The sequence below is a fragment of the Sinocyclocheilus anshuiensis genome, unplaced genomic scaffold (genome assembly GCF_001515605.1).
Source record: "Sinocyclocheilus anshuiensis isolate Anshui unplaced genomic scaffold, SAMN03320099.WGS_v1.1 scaffold73, whole genome shotgun sequence".
NCBI classification, from domain to species: Eukaryota; Metazoa; Chordata; class Actinopteri; order Cypriniformes; family Cyprinidae; genus Sinocyclocheilus; species Sinocyclocheilus anshuiensis.
Genome location: NW_015536460.1, coordinates 260,603 through 271,727, shown reverse-complemented (window position 1 = coordinate 271,727; position 11,125 = coordinate 260,603). Strand labels below are relative to the sequence as shown.

Sequence of the window (11,125 nt, the reverse complement as noted above, 5' to 3'; positions counted from 1 at the left end):
ACGATTCTAAGGGCCCGACGGAAAAGAGGAAAGCAGGGGATCGAGTTAATATGCTGTCCTGGGGGTCCAGAAACCATAGCGGCGCCCCTGTCTGATGGCCTCTGGAAGCTGGTTTCTAGACCAGATCATCTGTGTATTGTGAAAGGTTCTTCAGGTCCCTTACCTTTCTTGGTGTGGTGTCCAGGTATCTGATGATTGGTGAGACATCCAGTAAGATATTTGTCAAGGCTTTGAAATTTCTCAGAAGTGTCTCAGAAGTAGTGATTTTGTACTGTGTCTAGAGGGATAGATGCTTGCATGTTCCATTTTAACTGTTCAAAAACAGTCTGTTAAGGTGCAAGGTGCAGTTACATAAACAAAGGTCTATTTTTAATAGAGTAGTATATGTATAATACACAGCTCACACAGAAGTCTCTTTCAAAACAAGCAGCTTTTTTTTCAACATAGCAAAATCATGTGACCAACTTGAAAATGAGCGAAATCTGCATGAGGAACTTTTTCACCCTCAAGCGAAATCTTGCCAAGCACAGTAAATGTGACCGCATATTTATGCCATTTGATGTTGCAAAGTTGGTAACTTTAAATTTGGTTGAATACTAAAAAAAAACAAAAAAAAAAAACAAAGCTCAAACTACTTGTTTGAAGCAAGAGAACCAATGAGTAAAATAAAGTGACTTAAAGCCACATTTCATCAAACCCCCTTCACAAAATTCATCACATGAGGAGAAATTTAAACAAGAGACAGTATTGTAACATATTTTTTATTCCATCAGGACAGGATGTGAGTGGTGTGTTAGAGAGTGCCGTGGTAGACACCAGTATTCTGGAGCAGTATTTGAGCAATGAGACAGATCCCACTTTGTGAGTTCTTTCAAATATTCCAAGTAACATAATTTCAAGTAAAGTCCACTTAGCCTCCTCTAAATGACTGGTTGCCACAGAAAATGGTTATTTGTTTTTTTTTAGCATGTTTTTCTGATTTCTTAGCATATTACCCGAGTCACCACCAGATTCAGAATCAGAGCGTAGTTCTCCACCACAAATACCAGGTGAAGTCTTCTATGATCTGAAATCCCAACCTCAAAGTTCTTTTTATTGCTGCTTGTAGTCATTATACAATCTGTATTTTCACCAGATTCAAGATGGCCACCGGAACAAAGCAGCAAGGATGTGTATAGCCTATCAGAAGACTCCTTCCCTCTATCTTGTCCCTTTAAAGACAGGAAACATGATGTTGGCAGACCCCTTGGAAACCACATTAAAGCCATTTCACCCGCTTTGCTCCCTCAGTGCAGTCTCAACACAGCTGAGAGTTACACACAGGCAACCACATCCCATAATGCACCCATCCATGGTGTCCCGCTATATACTCAGTGCCCAGCGATGGGCCCTCCAGCAGGACATATGCCAGCTAGTGCAGCTGCGGCCTCCTCATGTGTGCCCCATGCAATGTGCTCAGAGACAATGTACCCTTATGTGCCCCCAAAACATGATCAACATGTAGGGTAAGGATGTGTATTGCATGTGCTGTTCTGCTTGTTTTTGCAGTTCATTCAGTATATTTACAGTCTGTATTTCTTTAACAGAAATATCTTGCACGAAAATAAGAAAAGAAGAAGGTCAAACTCTTTTGAGGGGCACACAGAGCAGCACAGGTGTGCTGACCCAGTTTGGACCAAACCATCATTCTGTAAGTATTATATCATGTGCAGAATGTTTTCGTCCCATCTGAGGTGACCATGTTCTGTTTGCCCATCTAGAAATGTTGCTTTGTGGCATAATATCTTGCAATATCTTGGTCAGATCAAAATGCTCTAAAATGCAGCAGAGGGTGCTTTCACATAGTACTTTTAGTGCACACCTGGGCTCGTCACAGCTTTTAAGCTCAGGTGCCCATACCCAAATCTGCTTAAAAAGTTTTCCTGGTTCATGTGAACCTGGTGTGGTTCGCTGCTGATATGAACATGATTGTACTAAATCGAAGAAGTTTATCGCTATCGATGAAGTGTGATTCAGTTTGTTTGTGTTCTCACTCACAGAATGTATATCTCATTGGGCTCCCATGTATTTTACAACGTTTGCAGTACCTTAATGGCAGGTAGACACAAATGATGTTTTGTGTTGAAACAAAGCCAAAGATAAAAGAAAAAAGATAAAAGTGAGACAAGCAACACTATGCATTTTTAGCCTTCGTCTGCATTGTCATTACCTACTAACAGACGTAAACAGTTGCCACACTGATCTGCAAACATGCCATGGTTTGGACCCAAAAATACAGTGTAAACCAAGCAATGGTACCAGTTGTGAAAGCACCATAAAACTTTTAATTTGGTAGAATTTAGGCATTTTAATCATTACTAATTTTACAGACACAATAAAGGAACATTTGGTTCATTCGGAAACAGAACTGCTCAGTATTAATATCTCATTTCTAATAATCATTAAGAGGAAATTTGGAAACAATTGTTAAATTCACTATCTATACCTATTATTTTTCTTTTTATCCATCCATGTTGTAATTAGTGATATGAGCAACACAAACAAACAAAATATAAGTAAAATGTAAGTTATGCACTGAGCAAAACATCTCCAAATGTACTGAAAAGCACACACATCTGGCAGAACTTCTGACAGGCATGTAAAACTATATGCTTATGAGTTTGTTTGAAGCACATAATATAAAGCATTGTCATGTTTTGGATTATGTTTATGATGTTATTTTTTATATTATGTAACATTATGTTATTCGCTGCTGTAAAGTGACATGACTTGCAGATGTTTTGCACGCATAACACACAGCCATGAATAATCAATTATTTTTTGTCAGTTGTTTCCATTATTGATTATTAGCGGTTTTATCAATTCGTTGTTGCAGCCCTACTCACTACTGCTACTAGAAACATAATGTCACGGGTTGCTTGGCAAGAGACAAAATGCAAGAAGAAGATGAAGGGATACAGGCTTTAATATTCCACAGTGTAATTCCAAAAGCAAATTCAATGCAACGTAAACACAGATGAGAACCGACAAACAATGAAGGAGAACTGAGAACTAATGGGATAATTGATAGAACACCGATGGAAACAAATGAACTAATAAACAATGAGGCATGGATCCGGAAGACCGCGGCGGAGCCACAGCGACAGAGGACCAAGGTGGAGCCAGAGGTAAGGAGGAGCCCGAAGGAGCCAGAGTGATAGAGGGATGAGGCAAAGCCGATGAGTCGGAAGGACTGAGGTGTAGTCCAGGCCTCGGAGGCTGGAGGCGGAGACAGGGGATCCTCATGCCTAGGCAATGCTGGAGACTGGAAGGCCCGAGGTGGATCAAAGAACCCAGATGGTGCTGACTGAGGGTGAGCTAAGGGGCTGACAGGAACCAGTGGAGACAGGGCTGAGGAACTGGCTGGTTTTAGGAGAGGAGGCGGGAGAGGAAGGCTGGGTGGGAACACGGGAGTCACAGGAAGCTTAGGAGACACAGAAGAGCTGGACAGAACCAGCAGAGAATTGGGTTTTACCTCCCAAAACCAGTCAATTAAATCCTCCTCCTTTAAACAGTCAAATTTTTCAGAGGCCACGACAGCTCACTCTCAGCGGTGAAAGTATGGGCGGGGTCCCAATTCATTCCCTCGATCTCCATGAGAACTCCCACGGCAATACATGGTGTTGCTGGCTCACGCACCTGGTCAGACGTGTCTTGAGGCTCTGGCTCCAGGAAGATCATCCGCTCTGTCACTCTAGTTTGCGATGGCTCGTCGATCTTGGTGAGCTCTGGCTCTCCGTCTGCAGTGGGCTCTGACGAACGCTCTGTGCTCCATGGAAACAAATGAACTAATCAACGAGGAAACTAGGCCACAGAGGGCAGAACTAACAACACAATGAAAACAGGAAAGATCAGACATGTGGCACATAAAAGGATGATGATGATTATATAATAATATATATTCAACAACTGGCATACCAAAAGGGACCAAAATCAGTTTCAGAGAAAGTCTGTTAACACGGTGGTTGCAATGTCTCCGGGCAACTATTCCATATGTTGTTTCTTATGCTCAAATAACGTTAAAAAGTTTATATGTCAGGTTGGATCAGCCAGTGCACATGTGCAGTCCCAAGTTTGTGTGTGAGGATAGCAACCGGAGCTTTTAACGTCGACTGCACAATGATGCAATGACTTTAATAATTGGCCACTGGCTCTTTTATCTAGAAGGTGGGACATATTCTGGCATATTGCGTGTTGCACTTTCTCCCATTCATAGTAATATGAGTTCAGTCTTGATATATACAAAGTCTTTGAGCTCAAACAGTAGAACATGGCGTTAGCAACACCAAGGTCATTAGTTCAATTCCTACACTGTAAAAAATTACCGTGATTTTAGCAGTAAAAGACTGCAAAAATGCTACAGTAAAAACCAATTAATTGGTTAATGTCTTCAATAGGTTGGTATATTAACATTATATCAGTTTATAAAATTACAGTATTTAAATGTAAATTTAAGTTAAATCCGTAAAACATAAAATGTCACTACCGTATTTTTATGGTAAAATTCTGGCAACCACAGCTGCCAGTTTTTTTTTTACGGTAAATTTTACAGATTTTTTTGAACAGTGTACATAGATTCAATTCCATTTGTCAATTAAAAAAATGTACACTATACAGATCAGTGTTATATAAAGCAGGAAAATCAGTGTTTGTAATAATAGAAAAAAGATAAAGACAAACCAGTGATGACAGTGTGGGAAGACATTCCAAAGATAACGTTCCTCATACTCTATAAAAAAAAATTAAATACTAGGCATCATGCACTTGCTTTACAACTTGTTAATGGTTACAGAGAAAAACTACTACACTAAACAACTGAGGATCTCAAACTACTAGGCTTACAAGTCATTCCAACCACAACAACAATCGCACAAAGAAACATGTACCTCTTCGCTAGGAGACACATGACAAATTAAAATGTGTTCTAAAATTGTCTCAAAATATAAAAGTTATCTGATCTCCTCGGACTGGATGGACTCATACTATAAAGCTAAAGAATCTGAGTCTGTGCTCATCATACACAACCCATTTAAATCTGTAAACTCAGACTGTGCAGTATATTCCAGACTTTACATATCATTTTGTGCGTCTTTCCTTAATGCTTTGCATTGTCTTCAGGTCCAGAAAGTGGATCATATGAAACACAGTGTTATGACAGTGACACAACTGGTGGAAGTCCAGTGGGCAATGTGCACCAGCTGCTCATGTTGGACCGGTATCAGCCCAGTCAGTGGTGCTCACTCCACAACAGCAGATCTGAAAGCCTGTGAGTAACTACCAAGAATTTTTAATCTGAGATGATGGACTTGAACCATGGTACTATAATGATATTAGATGACAAACTCTGGTACTTGTAGACCAAAGAACACCATAAGATTACCATGGTACATTTCCAAACACATGGTAATGCTATTGTATTTTTCTTTTCTTTTTTTTGGAAATGTATAAAATTAGACTTTTATATCTCAATTGTACATTGTATCACTGTTACTCTAAGTGAAGAAGGAATTTGAGGGCCCATAATTCATGTAGAAGACATCTTCTACTTCCATTTACCAAGATGTCATTTAGCAACAAACCCATGAAGCTCATGTGTCTTTTTTCCTTTGAGTAGACCAACTCCAGGCTACCATGTGGACACTGATAAGGGTTTCAGTTACTCCACAGCTGATGAAGCCTTTGTGTGTCAGAAAAAGAACCACTTCCAGGTGACAGTTCACATAGGGATGGTTGGAGATCCTAGATTTGTCAGAACGTCAGGAGGTCTCATGCCCATAGAGAGCTTCCACGTGAATTTGTTTGGGGTCAAGGTAGTGATAACATGGCTGAAATTCTTACAGAAACATTTATGTTCTGAATGTAGATGGTTTGTTTGACACTTGAATCCATTTTGTAGCTTGAAGCACAGAACCATTTCATCACTATAGAGCAGTCTCAGTCAGATCGCAGCAAGAAGCCTTTCTTACCAGTCAGGTAAGTGTCAGGATACTTAAGCATGTGGAAAAACATTTTTATAATGTATAATTTATACAGATTTTTGGTTTAACATCTCTTTCAGAGTAAATCTGCCAGGAGACAAAATCACAAAGGTGACATTAGGACGGTTACACTTCAGTGAAACCACAGCGAATAACATGAGAAAAAACGGCAAACCCAATCCTGATCAGAGGTTAGTTACAAACAATCTCTGAATGCAGGTCCAACCTATAGACATACTATGTCCGAATATGCCTAGTTCCATTCTATATAATATACAAAAAACAGTATGCCAGTATGTCTGAATTATATTCAATAATTTTCGTAGTATTCGAAAAACAGTAGACGTAGAAGTAGAAGTACCTGAATGATACTTTACTATCCCATGAAGCCTCGAGAGGGTAGGTCATGTGACAGTGAAAACATGGCAGATGTAGTATCTCCAAATTTAATTCTTACTACCAATATTCATAATATATATAACAAAGAACAATATACTTTTTCACAAAGTAAGTTTCAAATGTAGTACCTACTGGACAGTATGCAATTTTGAATGCAGCTATACTCTCATTTTACAGGGCAGTAATACAACTGAACAGAGTTTATGTTTTCACAGTTACAAACGACAGTTTACCTAAAATGATCCAGGCAAATCTGGACTAAACAAAGTAGCACTTTAGCGTAAAATCTTATTCAATTCGACACATTTGTTTTTATACGCAGACCATTTCTTGATATTTCAGGATTTTTGGCCAGGTGTTTGGTTCAGTTAGACAGTAATCTGTATACTTTAAAGGGTTAGCTGACCCAAAAATAAAAATTAGCCCACAAATTTCTCACCCTCAAGTCATCCTAGGTGTATATGACTTTCTTCTTTCCGACGAATCCAGTCGGAGTTATATTAAATATTGTCTTTGATCTTTCAAGCTGTTTAATGCCACTCAGCGGGTGTTGCATGCATCAGTCCAAAAGAAGTGAAATAAAAAGCGCCCATCCATAAAAAAAGTGTTTCACACGGCTCTGGGGGGTGAACAAATGCCTTCTGTAGTGAATCAATGCGTTTTTGTAAGAAAAATATCCATATACATCATCAGCCCGAAACTGCTTCCAGTGTACAACAGTGAGCGCAAGCTAGATTAAAGTGATTATTACGTTTTGAATATGGATATTTTTCTTACAAAAATGCATTGATTCGCTACAGAAGGCCTTTGTTCACCCCCCGGAGCCGTTTGAGACACTTTCTTTTAATGGATGGGCGCTTTTTATTTAACTTCTTTTGGACTGATGCATGCAACACCCGCTGAGTGGCATTAAACAGCTTGAAAGATCAAAGACGATTTTTAATATAACTCCGACTGGATTCGTCTGAAAGAAGAAAGTCATATACATCTAGGATGACTTGAGGGTGAGTAATTTGTGGGCTAATTTTCATTTTTGGGTGAATTAACCCTTTAAGGAGAATAATGTTCCAAACAGGCCTCTCAAAAAGATTTCTGAACAATTTTCCTCTAGTCTACTACTTTTATAGTGAACTTCAGGGATGCAAATTTTTCACCTTTTGGTGAAAAATGCTTTTTTTGGATCCAAAATAGGTCATGGTCCAGTGTTTTCAGCATCTCAGAACAGTGTGATTGGTTCACAGATTGGTTCTGTTGGTTCTGTTACACAGAAACTTAAACACTTTGTGTTCATCTTTGAAACAGAAATGATGATATTTTTAATGATATCAGAGAAAAACTTTCATGCATAAAAAAGTTAATAAAGACATCAATAAAATAATCTATATGAATCACATTAATCAATGCATATACAAATATGGCCAACGGCAATAATAGTAACCAGCTGAATGTTGTTGCTTATGTTTCATAGGTACTTTAAGATGGTGGTTGGTCTGTATGCTACTGTGAAAGAGGAGCGTTTTCTGCTGGTTGCTAATGTTTCTGAAAGAATCATAGTCAGGGTAAGCTTTTGGACCATAACCATAACCAATATATTCTGCTATGAGCTCATATATTTTCCTCAAGGACTGCTGCTTCAGTAATGGAAGCTTTTCTTTGGACTTAACAATATGTCTTGTTAGTGTGTGAAAGTGGTTCTCAAACTTTTATCATCTCTCCATCTAAAGGCCTCCAATCCTGGTCAGTTTGAGAATGATAGTGACGTGCTCTGGCAAAGAGGACAGATCCCAGAGTCCGTGGTGTGTCACGGGAGGATTGGCATTAACACAGACAGCCCTGATGAGGCTTTGGTGGTTTGTGGGAATGCCAAGATAATGGGCAACGTCATGCATCCCTCAGACAGAAGGGCCAAACAAAACATTCAGGAAGTGAGTGTCTGACTGCTTAGTCAATATAAAGACAAACGAAACAAAATGGCATTCAAATAAGGTTGGGACAGCGGTGTTAATGGCTTTCTCAAATGGATGGCCTCCCAAAAGTGATTCTGTTTACATCTGGTATTAACATCGGTCTTGATAGATCCAATCAGCGAAAACCACTAAAATGTTGTGTCTGTGATGTTGTAGGTGGACTCAACAGAGCAGCTCAAGAGGATCGCTCAGATGAGAATTGTGGAATATGATTACAAACCAGAGTTTGCATCAAGGATGGGAATTGATCAGCGTCACGAAACAGGTACAGGCTAAATTAGCATATACACTGCACTTTTTATAATTCAATGTTCTGAAGACAGATTCTCACAGATCAGGTGTCTCTTTGATTAGGAATCATAGCACAGGAAGTCAGAGAACTCCTGCCTTCGGCTGTAAGGGAGATGGGCAATATCACTTGCGTAAACGGGGAGAAGATTGATAATTTTCTCATGGTGGACAAAGTAAGCCTGTCAGATATTTGTTATTAATTGCAGTGTCATTTTCTAGACATTTGAGGATGGTGTGTGAAAGTAATTTTGGTCGTTATGTCCTAAAGGAGCAGATTTTTATGGAGAATGTAGGTGCTGTGAAGCAGCTGTGTAAACTCACAGATAACCTTGAGACTCGTATTCAGGAGATTGAGGTCTGGAACACTCGCTTGGCCAAGCTGAAGAGGCTGGGTAGCATGCGGTCCAACAGCGGCCCTTCTGCTAAAGGGTCTGGATCGATTTTCTTAACTTTCCACACTGCATTTCTCTCTCTATCTCTCTCAGACGCTTTTTCTTCAAGTTTGTTACACATTTTCTCAACAAACACGGAGCTCCATGCATCAGTGTTTCCTAGAGTCCAGCACGGCACATTATCTAAGTTACCTAAAATAGACATTGGTTTATATACAATAGTAGCAAAGGAAACATTTCCCATTTTAACTTAGCTTAACTTGATGTACTAAAATAACTAGAACTGAAATTTTATAAAAAGTATATAGTCATATTTGAAAAAAAGCTAATAAAATTGACAAAAACACACAACAAAATGACTGCAACGTTAACTAAAATATGAAAATAAAAACGAAACTATTAATAAAAACTACAATAATATCTCAGTCATACTAAAATAACACTACCATGAAATAGATGTTTCAGACAGGACTATTATAGTTTTGAGTTTTTATTTCTATTACAGTATTTTTGTAATTTGTAATTCTCAATTTATTTTAGTTTTTGTTCATTTTTATCCAATCATGGTTCAGTTTAGTTTAGTTTTCAGAGTTTCAGTGTTAGATATTTTAGAATTATTGTTTAGTGATTGTTTATTGAGTTATTTCAGTAACTGGTATTTAAAAAGTTCTCCGCAGAGTCTAGTGTTGTTGTCTAGTGACATTTTCATGTTTAATGCAGGCAGGCTTTACATTTTATAATATACCATGTATCAGAAACCAAAATTAAAATTCATTTTTATTTTATTGAAATTTTGTGAGTATTTTTGTAGTATGTATTTTACGGTCTGTTTTTCCTAGTTATGCCAATTTTTTTATTCTTATTTGATTTAATGAAAATGTTATCATTTAGTATCATTTTTCGTTAACAATAATACAACTTCCAGAGTTGGGAAACACTTAACTGTAATGCTTATTGTTCCCAAAGTATGTAAATATCTTAACTATCGATAATAAACTTATGGTAGATATAACACTTACAGGATATTTAAAGTCATAAGAAAGCTGGTAAAGAGCTGTCTGAGTTCCTGTGAGCCTTGTGGCAGTGATGAAATGAATACATAGGGAATTCAGAACTCAGTTCCCTAATTCAACCCATTTAAAACTCCCTAGAAACATGTTTTACAACCATATTTATATTTATTTATTTTTAATTCCATAATTGCTGAATGGAAATACAAACTCACTTTGCTGTGATGTATGTGCTCGCATGCAATCATCTGAAATAATTTGTTTTACTGAAATCTTTGTTTCACAGGAAAATCAACAAAAACAACACACTCCATTCAAAACTTCCACCGCCAACGCCACCGCAGTCAAGCACAGTATGTGAAAATCCCTTTATTTATCAATTAGTAAAATAAATGTGACAAATATGGCTACTTCATATTTCTCTTTCAGAACTACTTCTGTGGGAGATATCACAACTGTCTTCAACACAGAGTATTCCAAGCTAGTATTATCATGCTAGTAACAACCATGGCTCTTTGGTGAGATGTTCTTCTTAAGTACACTTTATCTTAAATGTTCTATTTATATACAGTATCAGATTGGAGCAAAACAGAACATGTGGAACCTTCCAAATGGGTCAGTAATGAATAGAGAATACACTGTAAAAAAAAGAAAAAATGAATGTATTTTTATACAATTACAATTAAAGCCAAATCTAATTTAAATAAACTGAAAACACTGTTATTTAATAGGTATTTCCTGAATTATTATGATCAAACACCTTCACTGTAAAAACAAAAAGAAAATATAAAAAAATGGTAAAATGACCGGCAGCACAGGGTGCCAAACAAAAACCTTAAAACACTGTTAATTTATAGGTGTTTCTTAAATTATTATGATCAAACCTTCAATGTAAAAAAATAAATAAAAATAAAATAATAATAATAATAAAAAATAATAATAAAAAAGAAAACTTCACATGATTAGTAGCAAAAGAACATAACACTAACATATCTAACATATATTATTTTTTTTAACAGTGTAGGAGAGTGCTACTGAATTTACTTTAA

General features: G+C 37.5%; 1 protein-coding gene across 1 annotated transcript in view; it reads left to right on the top strand.

Annotated features, from left to right (window-relative positions):
• The window catches only part of LOC107700908 (myelin regulatory factor-like protein), a 29,569-nt gene that overhangs the window by 758 nt on the left and 17,686 nt on the right, over positions 1 to 11,125 (top strand). Inside the window, exons 2-16 of the mRNA XM_016503133.1 lie at positions 774 to 861; positions 988 to 1,049; positions 1,136 to 1,505; positions 1,587 to 1,690; positions 5,158 to 5,305; positions 5,654 to 5,849; positions 5,936 to 6,012; positions 6,098 to 6,208; positions 7,885 to 7,975; positions 8,141 to 8,341; positions 8,540 to 8,648; positions 8,738 to 8,847; positions 8,943 to 9,103; positions 10,363 to 10,429; positions 10,506 to 10,594. Coding sequence (XP_016358619.1) covers positions 774 to 861; positions 988 to 1,049; positions 1,136 to 1,505; positions 1,587 to 1,690; positions 5,158 to 5,305; positions 5,654 to 5,849; positions 5,936 to 6,012; positions 6,098 to 6,208; positions 7,885 to 7,975; positions 8,141 to 8,341; positions 8,540 to 8,648; positions 8,738 to 8,847; positions 8,943 to 9,103; positions 10,363 to 10,429; positions 10,506 to 10,594 — 1,984 coding nt within the window. The remainder of the gene's footprint in view (positions 1 to 773; positions 862 to 987; positions 1,050 to 1,135; positions 1,506 to 1,586; positions 1,691 to 5,157; positions 5,306 to 5,653; positions 5,850 to 5,935; positions 6,013 to 6,097; positions 6,209 to 7,884; positions 7,976 to 8,140; positions 8,342 to 8,539; positions 8,649 to 8,737; positions 8,848 to 8,942; positions 9,104 to 10,362; positions 10,430 to 10,505; positions 10,595 to 11,125) is intronic.